General features: G+C 31.2%; 2 protein-coding genes and 1 long non-coding RNA gene across 8 annotated transcripts; 1 reads left to right on the plus strand and 2 right to left on the minus strand.

Moving 5' to 3' along the window:
* Positions 1-1,340: 1,340 nt before the first annotated feature.
* On the minus strand, positions 1,341-7,654 carry LOC120086701 (uncharacterized). The gene is made up of 15 exons (XM_039043464.2): positions 7,404-7,654; positions 7,191-7,312; positions 7,017-7,073; positions 6,691-6,804; positions 6,452-6,571; positions 5,904-6,045; positions 5,139-5,309; positions 4,794-4,949; positions 4,577-4,683; positions 3,695-3,785; positions 3,439-3,580; positions 3,097-3,253; positions 2,488-2,604; positions 2,263-2,392; positions 1,341-1,764 (listed from the first exon to the last, which is right to left on the minus strand). Exons 1-15 carry the CDS (start codon positions 7,443-7,445, stop codon positions 1,513-1,515), a joined length of 1,920 nt encoding a protein of 639 aa, XP_038899392.1. The 5' UTR covers positions 7,446-7,654; the 3' UTR covers positions 1,341-1,512.
* Positions 7,544-16,426, minus strand: LOC120086702 (Rhamnogalacturonate lyase family protein). 6 transcript variants are annotated; one of them, XM_039043466.2, is made up of 16 exons: positions 16,147-16,426; positions 15,748-15,869; positions 14,534-14,593; positions 14,284-14,403; positions 14,050-14,169; positions 13,819-13,960; positions 11,853-12,023; positions 11,385-11,540; positions 11,211-11,317; positions 11,014-11,104; positions 10,465-10,606; positions 10,229-10,385; positions 9,907-10,015; positions 9,248-9,370; positions 8,855-9,096; positions 7,544-7,654 (listed from the first exon to the last, which is right to left on the minus strand). In XM_039043466.2, the coding sequence occupies exons 1-16, from the start codon at positions 16,384-16,386 to the stop codon at positions 7,606-7,608; spliced, it is 2,151 nt and encodes a 716-aa protein (XP_038899394.2). In that variant the 5' UTR covers positions 16,387-16,426; the 3' UTR covers positions 7,544-7,605. The 6 variants fall into 6 exon arrangements, 4 of the variants coding, with proteins under 4 accessions (XP_038899394.2, XP_038899393.2, XP_038899396.2 ...); XM_039043465.2 differs by having other exon boundaries at positions 9,248-9,374; positions 9,899-10,015; positions 16,147-16,424; XR_005484293.2 differs by lacking the exon at positions 8,855-9,096 and having other exon boundaries at positions 9,248-9,374.
* LOC120086704 (uncharacterized) lies at positions 13,780-14,732 on the plus strand. Its single transcript, XR_016532041.1, has 3 exons — positions 13,780-13,916; positions 14,102-14,330; positions 14,525-14,732. It is a non-coding gene; the product is annotated as an uncharacterized LOC120086704 (long non-coding RNA).
* Positions 16,427-19,593: the final 3,167 nt, after the last annotated feature.

Below are 19,593 nucleotides of genomic sequence, written 5' to 3' on the forward strand. Positions count from 1 at the left end.
GACCTCATGGCCTTGTAGCTTGAAGCTCCAGTGGTACGTGAATAATTAATTAAACTCCTTTAATTAAATTATTCACCATCCGTTAACTTCAGGCACTCCACTAAAGACCGACAGTTGCACTATTCGCACTATAGATATATTTGTGTCCCCAGGCGGGATACTTAATGCGTTAGCTACAGCACTGCACGGATCGCCATTAGATATAACCAATCAATAGTACGATGACCCTTCACGAATTTTTCGTAAGTACAGTTGGGCCAAAATTACCATTGTCCTTGTAGTTACATATAACTCTTTAAGTACCACTGATCTCTCTAATGAACAATAAATCATAGTCCAATTATGACCAAATCCCTCTCGGGTCAGGAGAGGGTGTGGAGCCACATTGTTCAAGTCCCAAAATCAACCCTTAAGGGAGCAATTTATCTCCTTACCCCAGCATTGGAGAATGAGTGAATTTCTTCTTGTGTAGTTGTGTTCCCAGCTCCCCAATCAGACACATCCCAAAATGGTAGGCTTGTTGAGTCAGCGATCTGGCTAGTCTCACCCAAAGAACCGTCTTCATAGGTAGGAGTTCAGACTCACTCAGGATTCAGGTCATGTTACTTATGGTCATCTTGGTGAAATGTAAGTCTCTATTATGAATGGTGTTATATAATAAGACTAAACATTTTGTGATCCAATCTTATACAAACTCCTTTGTATAGAATACCCCCACTCACATGTCTCTATATGAATGATCAAGATTAGATCATTTGTAGTACTTTACAACAATTGTAACATCTATAAAGCGGGTCGTACTCGTAGTGTCACCAGGATAAGGTATCTAGCCTTATCCATCTACTACAGACCATTTAGATTATCACTTAAACATGATTTACCTATATATCTCAACATACATGTTTAAACTACAAGATAACCTTGGATATTAATTTGCATTAATGATCAAATAAAACATCACATATTTTATTAGATAAATAAGATGTTTGTACGATATGTGTTCAAATTAGACTGCTCAATTGAAGTGTTTTGAGTGGTTTTGGAGCAAACTACATGTGGGGTAAGTGGTTTAAATTTCTCAACTCAACAAAATTAATACAGCTAAGCATAACTTAGATAGATAGCATATGTAAACATAAGGGGAATATATATATATATATATATTCACTTTTAACCATGTTAAAGTATGTCTTTAAATTCCTATACATTGAAATGAACTTTAGAATTGACTCAATGTAACTGAATTTTTTTAGATTTCAAATTTTGAATTATCATCATCATCATTATTATTATGAGCTTAAATGAGGGGTAAAAAACTCGAACCTTTGACCTCGTAATAAAAAAATATACTTTGTATCAATTGAATTATGCTCAAATTTTGAATTATAAGGTGACATGGGTTAAGCTGATGCAAATATCAATCAGCCAAAGTTTCATAAATTTACAATACTAAGATGATAATAATCATTGAAAGGTCAAATTTTGCAATGTTAAAAGGAAAAAAAGGATAGTTTATGAAGTAGAGGTGTCGGATGGAGGGCCTTCGAGGCGGATATAATCATACATGACGCCATTGAAAGATGAGTTGTTTATAATTTGTGAAAGGAAGATGGTGTTATCTCCTTCCACCAGTAGAGATCCTAATATGTCCACACTGTAGAGTCGATAGAGTCCATGAATTCCATGCCTAGCAATTGTATTGTCATGCCCAATCACTCCTGTTGTAAATAAACTAGGCTTTGCTTCTGGATTATTTACCTGGATCTTTTTTAATAATAAAAAAAAGAATATCAACATGTGAACATTTGATATTTCTTTATAATTACATAAATAAATTTTTCTTCTGGGTTTTTAGTGAAAATTTGAAGTTAAAAGTGTAAACCTTGAAATCTAAGAATCAAATTGAAACAAAACTCAAATCTCAAAGATAAAATTATAACATTTTGAAAAGTAAGAGGCTAAGGACTAAATTGAAATCAAATTCAAAACTTAATGACTAAAAATGTAACATTTTGAAAGCGATAGACCAAATAGAAACTAAATCCAAAATCTAATTCACCTTGATATAAAAGAATCAATAATATTAAAAAGTTAAAAATATGATTATTGGTAATACCTCATTAGTAATGGAAGTTCATTATTTGATCAAATTACAAGTTCATTGGTTTGTTCTAAAAGGAGTACTAGTGGATTTTTTTAATGCTTAAAATCGTTTATGGGCAAATGTCTGATATAGTTAAACAGTGTAACAAGATTGAGTACCTGTAATTCAGCAACATTGGCGGTGGCCAGAGCCACTCGCAACGTATAGGTGCCGCTCTTTTCTATGACATTATCAAGTGTAAACTTGATTTCCCACGTGGTTGCTAAATGGGATCCATCATTTCTCGTTCTGTCATTAATTAAAATAAAAAAAAAGGATAAACCTTATAAACTTAATATATTTTAATACAAATAAACCTACCCCATATATTGGAAAATACTTACCGATTAACATGAGCAAAGAACCAATCTTTTGTGTAATCACTGACACCAACTGTATATACTAAGTCTGCATCAGGATATAACTCTGCATATTTTTCCCACAGTCCATATTGCCTGAATCTGATCAACAGTAAGACTCCAAGAATTTAAGCTTCTAAATTTAGGGTCAATGTTGTTTTCTTTATAATCTTCTTTTAAGCTCGCAACAACCAAACAGCATTAACTTTTATGCTCAGTGATGATTTAGAACTTTCAAGATTATCGATGATTTAGATATTGGGATGGAAATTTTTTTTGAGATTTGTTAAATCACTTATTGACCTAAAAATTTAAGCTTACAAGTGAAGGTAAATTTATTATTATATCAACTAACACTCCACCTCATTTGTAGGCTTAAATATGTAGAAGACCCAACAAGTGGAAATCAATATTAGTTTGAACATAGGACCTCTTAGACCACCTGTTCTTGAAACCATGTTAAACCAAAAGCTTGCTTACATTTATGTAATAATGCTTCCTTCAAATTATTGATATATTCACAAATCGGAGTATCCTAAGGCAAGTGATTACCATAACTGAAACAATATTATGAAGTTAGAAAAGGTTTCATACCTATCCGGATGATTGACATACAATTTGTTAATGTACTTTGGATCAGGATCAGGAACATAGAATTCAGCAGCAGAGCGATCAGGAATTCCTATTTCCCACAATGTCGGCCCATTCCTAGGCGGCTCATAAACAAGATCACCTACGTCCATATCACTACCTGAATCGAACATCAATAGAAATACAAATACTGAATAGAATTATAAGCTTCATACACATCTGAACTCTTAGTCAATGACATATGCTATGCCTTAACCAATTGAATTATGAATGAATTCAATAATAATTTTAACCGTCAATAATCTGAATATACAAATGCAAAACTTTTAGAAAGTGTAGTGAAACCTGCAGAGACACTAATGACAGCATCATAACGGTAGTCACCAATGAAGCCAGGAACCCAAGCATAAAGATTGTAGTCACCGATGCGTATGTGTTCAATGCTAAACGAGCCATCTGCATCTGTTTTGGTCCAAAACTGGTAACCCTGGTCATGATTCAAATAATATCATTTTCTTTGTTGTCGTTGTTTAATATGTAATGCACTTCAAAAGTTCGAACTTCAATTGTTTGTCAAGAATTTAACATCAATCCTCAGTACCTTGTTTTCGGTCTGCCATGATCCAGCATCTCCTGGTGCTGCCAGTCCCACATATGCATCAGTTGCCAGCATTTTATCTTGATTAACATATCTGCATACAAGTGCAATGAATTGCAAATTATTTAGTCCTAAAATTTCATCTCAAATTACAAGTTAAAATACCATTTTGGTCTCTATGCTTTAAAATTTCTCCTATCGGTCTTCGAACTTTTAAAACGTTCAAATTTAGTCTCTATATTTTCAATAAATCTTAAAAATAGTTCTACTATTAATTTATAATTTACTTTTTCTTTAAAAAAAAAAGTCTATTAAGTTTCCCTCTATAAATGGTCAAACCATGGTGGTTACATACTTAAGATTTAAAATTCTACAAGTTTTCTTGGCACCCAAATGTTGTAGGATCAAATGGGGTACCTCGTAGACTAGCAGAGGTAGCATAAGCTAGCCCGAACATTCACGATTATAAAGAAAAAAAAGTTTTCCCTCTATAAATTTTAGAAATACACTCTTTTTTGGCATGAAACATGTTATTATTATTTAACCAATTTTAAATGATGATAATAATAATTAGGGGAAAAAAATGAAGAAAAAATCTTTGAATTGCTAAATTTAAGATTTGTTAAAAGTAGGGACTAAATCTGGACATTTGGAAACCTAAAAACTAAAATGGAATGTAAATAAAATGGTATTTTAACCTTAGTTGCTGGTACAAAATTTTCAATTTATTATTTAATAAACAGAAAAAGGTTGGCTATAGATAATTCTACTAGCAGTTAACTTATGCATGTGTGTTTCTGTGCATGTATGTATATACGTATAAATCTACCTGTTAACTTATGCATGTGTGTTTCTGTGCATGTATGTATATACGTATAAATCTACCTGTCAAGGACAAATAATTTGCCAGTCAATCTACCACGTTGGTTTGGTGGGGGGAAATCCTCAGAAGCTGGAAAAGAATAGGGCCAGCTTTGAACTTCCTTCGTCATCTGGAAAATAGTTATGTAGAAGATATATTTATAGGCAAAGTTGGGTCGGAAACAACCATTTTCAAGATCAAATTTAAAATATAATCAAAATCCAGCTTTATCATTATAACCTGAGTTTTAGCATCTTCCCACAAAGAAAGTGGATCAACTCCATCAGAAACAGAATTTAGATAGAAAAACACAGGGCCAAAAACTTTCTTCCATGGTTCATCAGGACTGAGCTTCAGCACCAAGTCCTCTCCTGAATAATGAGCGCTGAGGAACATCTGAAATTGTAGCATTTTGATTCATTGATATGCATTTTATATGCCATTTTAAATTCTTTCATTCTCTTAATGAAAGCTCGGTTTATTACAAAAAAAAAAAACTAACTAATATGCATTACATAATTCAAGTTTAAATTCCTCTTCAATTAACTTAAACTTGCTCATTTACCAGAAATGATATGTACTTACAGCAAGAGCATATGGACCCACATGAGAGGTAAGATTCTGTTTGAGGGGTCCACCTGATCTGAACTCACTGCTTGGAGTGATTTGCCAGAAACCCACTGGAGGATCCATGGATATCCATCCATGCACTTTAAGATCTTTATTTTCACAAGAATATTGGTACTTATCATCCACCTACTCACAGGCACGTTAAATGATATCAGATTCTTATAAACTTAGCTTGGTCCATCAAAGCAATTTGTTTCAGTATAGATATTTCTCGTAGATTGAGCACTGTCCTAATTTGATACTTTTTTAGGTTCAGGTATGTTTAATCACCACTAAACTTAAAAACTTAAGTTGATGAGTTACCATAAATTTAATTTTGACATTTTGCTTCACTTAAGGACTTGAAAACTTGTCGAAGGTCCAAGAAGTTGAAGTCAACATTAATTGGAAACAAAATAACATTACAGGAGTTTAAACATAAGATCTTTTACTCTAATACCATGTTAAATCATTACTGAACCAAAAAGCTGAAGTATGTGGATTACGAAAATTTTAATTATATCAATACTTTAACATGGTATATAAGAATGATGAGAACTTCTAAATATGTTTAATTTAGAGACTTACTTACAAAAATATGCAAATGTTTGAACCCAATCATATTTTATTGGATTCCATGTTCTTCAATACTAATATAAAAGCTTAAAGTTTTTGGGTTTCATTATAAAAGAACAGAAAATTATGAGTCAGACAAAGCAATGTCATGAGAAGTAGAAGAACCTCTCCCTTGAACTTGGGTTCTTTAGGATTGACTAGCAATACAGCCTCCGGAAAATCCAAAGGTTTTCCTCTATGACGTAGTCTATCCTCAGGAAGTGGCATGAATCTCCGTCTGTCATCTGCTATGGCCATATAATGAAACCTATATTACAATGAACGAAAAAAACATCATTATTAATTAATGATTCACCGCACAACCAATCGAAAAGTGTGTTTAATATAGCTTACAAAGTGATTTTAGATGATCAAACTTTTATTTTTAAAAAAATCTAAAATAGTATGAAATAGTTCAAAAAATTTGGATCAATTTAAAAATCTTTTTTGATTGAGAGATGAATTCTCCAAAAAATAACGTTAAAAGTGATTAAATGAAATTCTTCAAAATATGTGAAAAATATCTGTTTTGAAAAAAAAAAATGTCAAATGTAAAACATTTTTATTGAAAATATTTTTCTTTTAAAATGTGCTTAAACTAGGTATTCTAAATTAACGCTAAATATATTGAAGAGGAAGTAGAAACATCCATGTGGGAGTGTATGTTGTCATACTTGTCTTTTCTTAGCTTAAACACAATCCTTGTTTGGGGAAGGTTGAATGGTGGCCATTCCTTCATGTGCTCATAGATGGCATAGGAGTAGAATCCAGAGGAGTTACGAAGCATTATGAACCTGAAAAAGGAACTTCTATCAGTTTTTGTATTTCTTTATTTCTTTTTTTTCAAGTTATTATTTAAAAAAAGAACATAAGGACATAAGGTCATTAAATTCATGATGCAGATTGCAGGCACCTTTTGTCTATATTTAAGGGAACAGCCTCGTCCTTAAATGGATAATTCCTTTTAAATGAGAGCTCTATCTGTTCCTCATTTTGCACAATCACTTCAAATTCTTTTCCTCTCATCCTGAAAACAATTTAAATGTCTTGAGACCATTTCAGCTATACAGTGTCTTTAAGTAGAATTAAAGAAAGCCCATCAATGAACTTTAGATTTTCAAATAGATGCCTCATAAGAATAGAAGAAAGAAAACCTGTAACAGAAGACTACCAAGACTTGAAATGAAAGAACAAAAAATTGAAAATCCAGTTTAATAATTAGTGTTAGTTTCGGCATACTCATCGAAGGTTCCTGTCGTTCCTGGAGTCCCAGAGTTCCACACAAGGTCCCAGTACCTGCATCATATTTCATCAATCAATCTGAGTGAACATAAAGTTTGGAATAAAGTAGACAATCATATAACTAGAGGAAGATAGAGAGACATGATGATAGTAGTAAAGGGAATCATATACCCTCTATGAGCTTCCTTATCATCAACTTCTAAAACATTGTCAATGCTGTTGTATTTTATCCCAGTAACATTTCCATCTGGCTTGGACAGTGTCACTTGCAATATACCATTGTCCATAACTACCTGCAGCCCACACAAATGCAAAACACATCTTCTCATCTCTTAAACCAATTTAAGTGATATTGAACAGAAGAAAGAAAGAATCGTGACTTACATGATGATCCTGAATATCCAATTGGAGTATCTCATTTGCCATTTTTAGCAAAGCCTAATCCCTCGTCCTAGCTGATGATTTCCAGAACTTCCTTACCAGGAAAGAGTTTCCCTTTTATATGTTCAACTGATAGTATTTCCCGGATTTTGTGAAATGACAAGACTTGCAGTCGGAAAAGAAAATATTTATAGTGCCCTTTTTTCTAATCCTCTAAAGCATCTTGTTTCATACATTTAACTTCAACTGCGAATCTGGGAGTTGAAGGAAAGGATGGTAAGTTGCAAGACTTAAAAGAAATTTCATAGTTAGATTTTTCTTGAACAAAAGATGAAGTGTTTTCTAATCTTCTCCCTAACAGCACTAATAAAGAGATGAAGGAGACAGCACTTCAAAATGCCACAAGCAAACGTTATCCCCAAAATGGAAAATCACATATAATGACTGACTTGGAGTGAATTTATAAGATATATTAAATTACCAATTACATGAGTATAGTGTAGCTAACATCTACACGTGATTTCAATTTATCATCCTCAACAAAGGATATTCAACAAAGACAGTTTTTCTATTCAGATGCAACGAATCTTTTTCTTTAACAAGAAATAACTTTAAAATGTTCAAATGATACAAATTCCCAAAAGTAGTGAAAAATAAAATAGAAACAAAAAGAATTCAATAACTAAGTACGCCTCCTTAATAGTTCCTCACTCTGTTTAAAACAATTCTTTTCTATAAAAAGCCAAGGAAGGTGTCAATCTCTACTGGTTGGAACTGATAGGAAGGAGTGACCCTCTTATGCTCTACAAATATTCGATGGTCAATATTGCCTGTGCAAGTCTATTCCTTTCACCCTACAGGACTGTTTGGAGGCCCGTAATGGAATGTGTTTATAATCTAAAACCCAGGTTTGGATTGAGTGTTTTGGGTCCAATTTGTAATACCAAACTCATTTGGTTTCCTTTCAACTCAAACCCTCTTTCCCACGTTTTCAAGCATCACGATCTCATTTCCATTCCGTCCTTGATTCCTCACGCATTCCAACACTCCTTTGATTCTCGGTAATCCTGATTACATTCCAACCTCCCAAACAGCCTCTAAGTTTATTGAATAAAAAATCAGCAGTTTTTTTAGTGTGAAATGGAGAAATAAATTTATGTTGACACATATACATCCATTGATGTGCACACTGAAATCAGTGAAATTTGCTTATAAATAAATGTGTTTTGTAAGGTGAAGTGCTTAATTGTTTGCTTTAACACAAACTATTCACTCCTACAACATGTCTAAGATTTTAAGAAGAAAAGAAATTTCTTTTATTATAATCGAGGAATTGGGCAATTAATCTCCTCGATTTCTCACCAATAAAGGCATATACAGTCGAGACTTCCTTGGTCAGATATGATGAAAATTTTATTGAATGAATCTGTAACAAGTTCAATTGAATTATTTACATTTTGGATGTTAAGGGTCCTTCTAGACGAATATAATCATACATGATCCCTACAAAAGGACTGTTGCTACTTGCTTGCGTAAGAAGAATTGTATTGTTGCCCACCACAAGCTCACCACCCGGAATGTCAACCGTGTACAAACGATAGAGACCATGGATTCCATGTCTAGCTATAGTATTGTCCTTTCCAATCAATCCAGTTGTGAATAATGGAGGAAGTGCTTGTGCATCATTCAGTCGAACCTTAAAGTAACAATATATTTTAGTTTCAAGTAAAAATGGAGACGCACGCTAGAAAAAAGATGAGTTTGATCCTACACCGCCCCCACACCCCAAAACCCCAAAGTGATAGGTCATGAGCAGTCAAATATAAGATAAAGATAGAGTTTCATACTTGTAATTCTGCAGCATGTGCAGTGGCCAATGCAAGACGCAGCCTATATGTTCCATGTGTATCTGGACTGTCAAGTTGGAACTTTATTTTCCAGGTAGTTCCAGCATATTTGTTGTCCTCTATCTTCCTACATTGCAAAAAAGGGTTATAGCCAAAGTGTCTACCAATTCAATTCTATGTTAACAACAATGTTATAGAAATGCTAACAAAAAATAAACATATACAATCCCAAATTGTCAGCCAAAATCTTTTAATTTTTTTAAATTAAAAAAATAATCATAAAAAATAAAGAACAGCTTGAGTAAGTAGATCATTCATTGGTAGTATTCAATGCATCTACTAACAGCCCCTAGAATTGCAGAATACACCGCACAAGCTATCAAAGAATGCATAAAAAGTAACAGCAAACTCAATGATAGATAATTGAGAAGTATAAGATACAATCACTATCCATTAAATAAAATGAGCTAATTTCAAGTGTTTGAAATATTGTGCATTCATTTCTGCATTTTGAACGTTACTGATATATGCAAAATGAGATAATGCATATCTCACTTTTATGATAGGCCAATTTTACAAGATTATTTAGCAACAAAAAATCATTGAGGAAAAAAAAAAGAAAACTGCAAGAAAAGTTTTGAGGAAGGAGACCTGGTAACCTGTGCAAAGAACCAATCTTTTCTATAGTCACTAAGGTCGACTGTATAAACTAGATCCTCGTCAGGATATAACTCTGTGTATCTTTCCCATAATCCATACTGCCTAAACCTGGCATAATAATCGATTGAGAAAATTATCATAGAAATATAAGTAAATATTGAAATAAAACTATGGCACGACACCCCAAACATGTATAAAGAAGATAATATTAACTATCATCAGACTACACATCACTCCAACAGGCTACTTTACACCTATGCAGCTATGCTAAAAAGGAAAAAGTTCTAAAGAAAGAAAAGTGAAAACTCCCAAGGAACTTACCTATCTGAATGATTGACATAAAGTTTATTAATATACTTTGGATTAGGATCTGGCACATAGAATTCTGCAGCAGTACGGTCAGGAATGCCTATTTCCCACAATGTTGGACCATCTCTTGGGGGCTCAAAAACAAGTTCTCCCACATTGATATCACTGCCTACATACTCAACGAGATTAAAATACTAATCATACACGCAGTGAAAGCATGAAAATAATGATGGAAGTGAGGTTAAAACCTGGGGTTACGGCGATGAAAGCGTTGTATTGGTAATTGCCAATAAAATTGGGGACCCATCCATAGAGACTATAATTTCCGCTGCGAACATTATTCAAAGAGAAAGATCCATTCTGATCTGCTCTAGTCCAGAATTGGTAGCCCTGAGTTGCCAAACGTGTTGAAGTCAGCCATAGGTCATCAATAATTTATGAAATGAAAAAAAGATTTCCGCTCATGCCACTGACAGGGAGAAGTTTTAAGGGGCATTTGCATCTAACCAGCAATTTAAGAAGTGAATTTTTAGAAAACCAGCCTTCAAAGTACGATAATCCCAATAGTAGTAAATGATATAGATTGAAAAAGTCAACTATTATCCGAGTAAGTCAACCATTTAGCTAACCAAACATACATAATCGACCGCTAGTTTAATTATCCTCCAACTATTCGTAACAATTATTAAATAATACTATCTTTAACTAAATTCGACTATTTTAATCACAATTATTATTAAAAAGAACATGTGCAAGCAAATTGGATGAGTATATAAGATTCTCAGATGTCGCTGCACCTTGCTTTCGGTTTGCCAAGAGCCAAGTTCTCCAGGAAGTGCCAACCCCACATATGCACCACTTGCAGGCACATATTCATCACTCACATATCTAAGCAGGACGAAGAATTATGAAATTTAGAAAAGAAGAAAAAAAAAATTCTCATTTATATTTTCTTTCTTGCTCTCAGAATTGCAACAAACAGATAATAAGCTACCTCTCCCGGATTATCAATCTGCCGTTGACGGTGCCTCGTTGATCGGATTTGGGAAAATCCTCAGAAGCAAGGAAACCGTAAGGCCAGCTTTGAACTTCAGCCATCATCTGAAAATGACAGCTCCATTTAGATCATTGCTCATCGATTCATCGATCTTTATAAAAAATTATATACCTGTTCTTTAGCATTTTGCCAGAGTCTAAGCGGATCCTCTCCTTCAGGAAAGGAATTAAGATGGATAAAGATAGGACCGAAAACCTTCTTCCATGGCTCATTACATCCGAACTTTACAACCATATCCTCTCCTGCGTAATGAGCACTATGAAAAACCTAACAAATACAATTACCATTACGTTCCAGTCTTCCAGATGTTAAAACGATTAGTTCAATAGCCATAATGGAATTCGTCAAAAACATAATCAATCATCAATCATCGTGTACATTTCAAGCCTGATTGGAAGGCATTGATCAGGTTCATTGGCAAACTTCTGGACTGAAATTACTTTGTAACTCAAATGAAAGCTTCAATAATCGCAAAATTGCATGAAAAGAGAAGAAAACTAATTGCCAATTGGAAATATGATCCATGAGAGAAGGAAGAAGAGATGAATTTCAGTTGAAGATGGAGCAGAGAGCACTCACAGTAAGGGTTGTGGGACCGACATGGGAGGTGAGAAACTGTTTGAGGGGTCCACCGGAGCGGAACTCCTCGGTGGGTGCGATATGCCAAAAGCCAATGGGCGGGTCGGTGGATATCCACCCGTGAACCCGAGCGTCTTTGCTTTCGCAGCCGTATTGGTACTTGTCATCCACCTGCATCGGTAGTTATTAAATGAAATGACCACTCAAATTCCTTACCCCTAAAAATTGAAATTATAAAAAAGAAAAGGAAAAAAATAATTACAATTATTCATATGTTAAACTACCATTTGGGTAATACTTCGATATACTCAGATACCCATATCTATGTATCCCTTATCATTACTGTAAAAATAATAATAAAATAGTTCAAAAAAATAAGTAAAAAGAATTTGTCACATTTAAGTTGTGAGATACACAGAGATAGATGATGTTTAAGATGAACTTAAGTATTTTTCTTACCGTTTTAATCCTCATAAAAATTAATAAAAATAAGGTTAAATTATGTATCTAAAGTTTTTATATATTTGGTATCTGGATTTTTTTAAGGGATAATTCCAAATATAACAACCATGTCAAAATTATTAGCAGATATAATATAGTGGAAAAAAATATTTTGATATAACACATATACCACAGTGTATCAATGATAGACTCGATTGTTGATAAGTTTATTAGGGTTATAATCTATCACTGATAGATTTTGTTAAATTTGCAATCATTTAAAAATATTGTTATACACTTATTTATTAGCCCTAAAATATTATCCATTTCAACTACTGTTTTTTTAAAGTGTCTAATAGGTTAATAATTTTTAATTTTGTGTTTAATAGATTCATAAACTTTCAATATTATGTTTAACACATCCATACATTTTTTTTTTAAGTTAAAGGTTAAGCTTAAAAAAAAAAAGTTTAAGGATTATATTTGTATATTTTGAAAGTTTAAGGGTCAAACAAACACCGATCTCAAAGTTGGGACTAAATTTGAAAGATAACCTAAAAATAAAAATACCTAATTGAGATCATTGTCAAAATTAAGGACCAACTTCTCATTTAACCGAAGGTTCTTAGCTTATAATTTTAATAAATTACAAGTTTAGACTCTAAACCTTTAAATTCATGTCTATTTGGTCTATTTTTTAAAAAAATGTCTAACAAATTTATCAATTTTTAACTATATGTCAAATAGGTCCCTAAACTTTAAAAATATCAAATATATCTAATAGATTGTTGCATTTTTTATTTTATGACTAATAGATTCTTGAACTATCTAATATTTTTTTAAAAAAAAAAATCACTAAAGTTATTAAAAAAAATAAATAGAAGTTTTAGTGTTTTATTACATATAAATTTTAGTTTTAAATCTAATAAACCAATTAATTTTAAAAATTTTAGTATGGGTAAGAATATATAAGAGAAAAAATGAAAATTTATGGATTCATTAATTTTTTTTAATTCAAAAATTATAAAATACAAAATTAAAAGTCTGTAGCCTTGCAAAAACACTTTTTTAAAAAAAAATTATAACAACACTTTTTAAAGTTTAGGTTCTTTTTACACAAATTTAAAAGTTTATCGCCTATAATTTAACCAAATGAAAAATAATAATAATAATAGCCAGTTGACCGACGAATTATAATGAAAAAGAATATATATCCGTTTGTTTCAAAAATCTTCTTTATGTTTTCAAAATTTGTAATATTATCAAATTTTTATAAACAATTTAGAAAATATATTCTTGGAGTAAAAATTCTTTATAATTTTATATTGAAATTGAGATATGAAATAACGAGGAGAAAATTTCATTTTAGGTCCTAACATAATTTCAAATCTTAATTTTTATTCAAAATTCTAAATAATTTGCATTTAAAAAATAATTTTGAAACTCTACCAAAGATTCAACTTTTAAAATTATAGAATTATTTTTAAAACAATTGGTTATTTGGCAAAGAGGATAGTAGAAGCACCTCTCCCTTGAACTCTGGTTCTATAGGATCGACAAGAAGTACGGCCTCCGGATAAGCTAGGGCTTCCCCTTGCGGTGGCTTCCGATCGTCGGGCAAAGGCATGAATCTCTGTCTCTTATCTGCTACAGCCATGTAATGAAACCTAAATCATTCAAAATTTGCCATTTCCATGGTTTATTCAATCTCATTTTTTTCAAATCGAAACGAAATTTGAAACTGTGATTTCTTTACTTGTCTTTTCGGGGCTTGAATACGATTCTAGTGTTGTCGATGATAAACGCAGGCCATTCTTTCAAGTGTTCGTAAATGGCGTACGAATAGAATCCTGATGAATTACGAAGCATCACGAACCTGTAAAAGAAGAGCAAGAAGATTTCGATTTTTCGCCCTTAATTATTCGTTCGTTGCCCTGATGATTAATTTCAAATTCTGAGAAATTTTGAGAATCGTTTATGTTTGATTTACCTTTTGTCGATGTTTAAGGGAATGAGATCGCCTCCGGTGGATGAATTGTAAGTTCTGCTGAATGAGAGTTCTATTTGTTCATCATTTTCTACAATTACCTTGAAATCTGTTGCTTCAAGTCTGTACATAAAAATGCATTTGCTTCAGATTTTTCGAAATTCTATCGGATTATGTTTATTACTTTTATATCTTCACCAAAAATCAGGAGAAATTTGATAACTGGAAGTGCTGGTTTTTTCAGGAGACTTACCGATCGAAAATGCCCTTTGTTCCTGAACTTCCTGCCAGATTCCAAACGATGTCCCAATATCTGAATATTCAATTCAGCGCATAAAATCACAAGGCATTAGCTCTCTATTGATATTTAAGTAAATATTGTGTTTGGATTATTATTTTGTTTTTGAGATCAGCATAACTCAAGTAGTTAATTCAATACCATAGTTCAATTAGAGGTTGATTTTCTCATTCTTCTACCAGAAAAAAAATCACTTTTAAAAACAAATAAATATTTTTTACTTTTTAGGTGTTAACTACTTTATATATGTAAGGGAAATAAAAGGTTAGTAAAGAATCCGGATGATTTAGACCTTTTTAGTAAGCCATTTAGTTTTTTCTTTTTTTTTTTTAATTTTTTAATTGTGTTTATTTTCTATCTTTTTCTTTTCAATAGGAGTGTACAAGGCTGAGTTGTGTCTGTATTTTGTAGACCAACTCGAAAATTTGGGTTCACTTTAAATGAAAGGTTCATTTTTTAAGGGTCAACCCAATCTAACTCAACCTAAAATTTTTGGGTTGATCATCGTTTTTTTTTTTTTTTTTAATTTTGATTGGCATATTCTTTTTTTTAACATATAGTCCGGTCGGGTGAACCTGACTGGATAACCAGAGAATCGACCAGGATTTTATTTTTTAACACAATCTAACCCAAAATAAAATCTACGGAAACATTCGAATTGCAAATTTTTAAAAATTACTTTTTTTAGAAAAAAAAAAATCTAAAGGCTCTATTTGGTTACGTTTGGTTTTTAGTTTTTGTTTTTAAAATTTGAGCATATTTCATCTACATTACTTAGCATCTTTATTAAGTACAATGGTTGAATTATTAACTAAATTTCAAAAACAAAATTAACTTTTTAAAAATTAACTTTTTTTTTTTGACTTAGTGTTTTAATCCATTAGTGAAAGGTAGATAACAAATAATGAATTTTGAGGGTGGTAGTAGTATTCATAGACTTAATTTTCAAAAACAAAAACAAAAAACAAAATGATTACCAAACGGGGTCTAAAATGTTAACTTTTGTTTTTAAAATTTGTTTAAAAATTCAAACACTTTTAAATTAAAATCACACTAAAGAAATAATCAGTAAGTAAACATAAATTTCAAAAACTAAAACTAAAAGCAACCCCGACTAAAACTAAAAACAAACTCGTTACACCGAGCTTTAGGAAATTAGAAACAATTACCCTCTATCATCTTCGGCATTGCCAACCTCAAGCAAGTTTTCAACCCCTTTGTATTGTATTCCAATGACCATACCCTTTGGATTCGACAAGTTGACCCCGATTATGCCGTTGTCCATTACAACCTAGACCAATACAATAGTAAATGCATCATTCAAGGGTATGCTTTGTGTTATATATATATATATATATATATATATATAATTTAGTCTTAATTAAAATAGGTAAAATACTTTTCTTGTACTCTCAAATTTCATTCCAAATTTTCAATAATTCTAATTTAAAAAAATTAATATTAGCTTAAAACATTTTTCTTTGAGTGGGCGACAAAGAAAACTACACCCAAATTTTTTTTCTTTAAAAATACTATAAAAAAAATAGATAGAGCGTTGATAACATTACATGTTGGTCGTGAATGCGTAATCGCAGCGGAGGAGGTGGCGCCGCGTCGGGGTCGCGTCCGTCGGCAGCGGCGGCCGTCGAGAAGTTCATCGACGACAATGAAGAAGAAAACTGGCGCAGAGCCTCAAGAGGAGGCTGTGTTGTTGTTGTTGCAGAGATGAAGGGCGCGTGAAAGTAAAAGAGAAGAGAAGAAGAGAAAAGGCAAAATAAATTTGACGGAAATTTTTTACTGTTTTTCATTTCCCTCAATTTTTTTCGAAATTTTCCTACGTAAAGACAATAAAAATAAATAAATAAATAAAAAGTTTAATTTCAGACAACTTAGAAGGGAACCTTTGTTTTATCTTTATAGCTCGGCTTTGTTTACTTGAACCAAAAGGCAAATCATTCTCTCTTTTTTCTCTCTGTTTTTCTTTTCCTCCTCGTGAACTCCTTGCTTTGTCGTCACCTTCTGTTTGCTATATATATAACAAGAGAGAGAATGAATATAATTAAGTTTAAATTTTTATTTAAAAAAGCTGATTTTTAAATTTTCTTTTTAGTGCATAAGTAAAATAGGAATGAAAATATGAGATTAGGTGTAATTATCAGGATTAATTATAAATTAAATTTAGTTTTTGTTATTGAAAAAAAAATAGAATTTAACCCATATACTTTATACTCGAATTTAATCATGTTATTATTTACTAGATTTTATGAAACCAAATTTATAGAGACTAAATTCTTAATTTTCTTCAAAATGGTAGAAACCAAATTTACAATTTAACAGTATAATCATTGATATGGAATATTTATAGATTTTCTTCCTCAAAAAGATATTAATAGTAATAAATCTGCAGAGATTTCATCCTAGGAAGGAAGAACATTAATTGTGAATTGATGGTGAATTTTTAATTTGAAATTGGTTGTGATTGTTATTTTTATTAATATGGAAATTAGCAGTTTAATTTTCGTTTTGACTCTTTTTATATTAATAACGTAATAAATTATTGATTTTTGATGTTGACGGAGATTATTATACATTCTTCTTCTTTTTATGGAAAACTTTTCCACAGCGCGACAATGCCGTAAGTTATTGCTGCACTTTATTGCCCATGATGAAGGAATATACAATTCAATTTGTATTGGGGATCAAACTAATATAATAAAGTTTGAGTCGTGATCAACCCAACCACGACTTCTTAATTTTATTTATTTATTTTTTTTTCACAACAACCACAGTCAACTAACATATATAGTATGCATGGGCAATTAAGAGGTACATATGTGATTCGAATTTTTCAAGATTTCTTTAAAAATTATAGCTCGCGAAATTACTAATTTAACTCGAAAAGTTGTAGATGTTGTTGGGAATACATACGATCAAAGTGCCACATTGTCTAGATAAGAAGATGATCGTGTAATTTATAAGAAATGATAATTATCTCTAATGATATAAGGTCTTTTAGGTCAAACCAAAAAGTAAAGTCCTAAGAGTTTATTTTCCAAAAAGTGAACAAAAATATCATATAATTGTAAAGATATGTGGATATATTTTCTATAACAAGTAGTATCAGAGTCATGCTTCTAACTTAGTCATGTTGGTAGAATCATCAGATATTGAACAAAAATGTAGTGAATCAAAGTAGTCCTACATTGACTAGATAAGAGGTGCTCATGAGTTTATAAGAGATGACAACTATCTTCAATGGTATGAGTCATTTTAGATAAAACCAAAAATAAAATTACAAGAGCTAATGTCCAGAGTGGACAACTTCATATAATTATAAAGATATGCGGTAGCCTCTTACTATTTACACAAAATTAATGTTTAAAAATTCGATGAACTTTTTTTTTTTAAGTTCATGAATGAAATATTAGATGTAACTTTAAAATTATAAACTAAACCATAATTTAACCCTTTTAATTTTGTAGTGATCCTTCTTACTTGGTTATGCATTAATTAAGAGCTAGTTGGTTGTATGTAGTTTTATTGAACAATTATACTGTTCTATAGAATTATGGTCCTTTCTACAAGAGTTTATAACTTTAGAAGGAAAAACAACCCTAAGTACTCTAGAGTATACCCATTAAGAATGGATTAAAATGAGTTACATCTCACATGCTTCTCACATCCCATTCTTTATTTTTGAAAACAAAATAATTGTTTAAACACAACTCCAAAATTGCTTTCCTTCCTAGACTTTTTTAGGAGTGATTTTAAAATGGTTAAAAATCATTTTTGTCATTTTTAAAATTACTATAAAAAGATATTTTGTAATGATTCAAAATAAATTTTGATGAAATGAAAATTAATTTTAAAAGTATAAAATTAAATATTAAATTAATTTAAAGTGATTAAAGACGTGTTTCAAATTCAACATGACAAAAATGATTTTAATAATTTTGAAAAAATACTCCAAATATATGTCATTAGTCAACTTAAAATACAAAGGTTTATAATATATTATCTCATTTAAAGTCGAAAATTCAAATCCACGTACGCACTCAAAAACCAAAATTTAAATTAAAAAAGCAGCCCATTGAACTGAAGATTATATTAAAATTGGAGGTAGAAGAGGGGTGTTAACGGTGTGATTGTTCATGCACGACACCCTCGCATGAACAAATGGGTTTCCCCACAAGCAATTGCTTGCTGAGAGTTATTTTAGTTACACACGGGAATATTGCAAAAAACTAATGATAAATGACAATAATAAATATACATAAATAAATAAATTTCCAAACCACGTTTAATAAGCAATAATTTTTTGTGTACATTTAGTTTATGTTGCACCAAATGGCTGGAAATAAAATGATGCTACAGCCTACCTGCTGAAAAATGAAAAAAGAATTACAGTTTAATCACCATTTGGTATTTTGTTTTTTAAAATGAAATTTTTTTTATTTTTTTTACGAATATTTTGTCAATCGAACTATGTTCATTTTGACGTCTTCAATTTTTATAAGATAGTATTTGAATTCTAGCTAAAATTTGAAAACAAAAATGAGTTTTTATAAAAGTTTTTTTTTCTTTAGTTTTAATAACTTTAACATGAATTTTTAAAACATTATAAGAAAGTAAATAAAAAAAGAAAAGAAAAGAAGAAAGAGAGAAAAAGAAAGAGGTAGAAATTGTATTTGTAAGTTGAATTTTCAAAGATAAAAAATTAAGTTCCATTTGGTAATCATTTAGTATTAATTTTAAAAAATTGTGTACGTTTCACACAATATCTTAATCACGATTTTCAAATTTTTAGGTAAATATTTAAACTCTTAGTGAAATTTAGAAAACCAAAGCAAGTTTAACAACCAAATAATTACCTTACAAATTCTACTTCCCAATTTCGCAATATCTAATTAAGAATAATTCTAGGCTCTCTTCAAGAATCGACTCCCATTTTTCCATATCTGAATTGGAACTAAAAAAATTAAAAATAAAATAAAAATAAAAACACCAGACTTTCG

The sequence above is a fragment of the Benincasa hispida genome, chromosome 9 (assembly GCF_027475165.1).
Source record: "Benincasa hispida cultivar pf3 chromosome 9, pf3_genome.v1.1, whole genome shotgun sequence".
Classification (NCBI taxonomy): domain Eukaryota; kingdom Viridiplantae; phylum Streptophyta; class Magnoliopsida; order Cucurbitales; family Cucurbitaceae; genus Benincasa; species Benincasa hispida.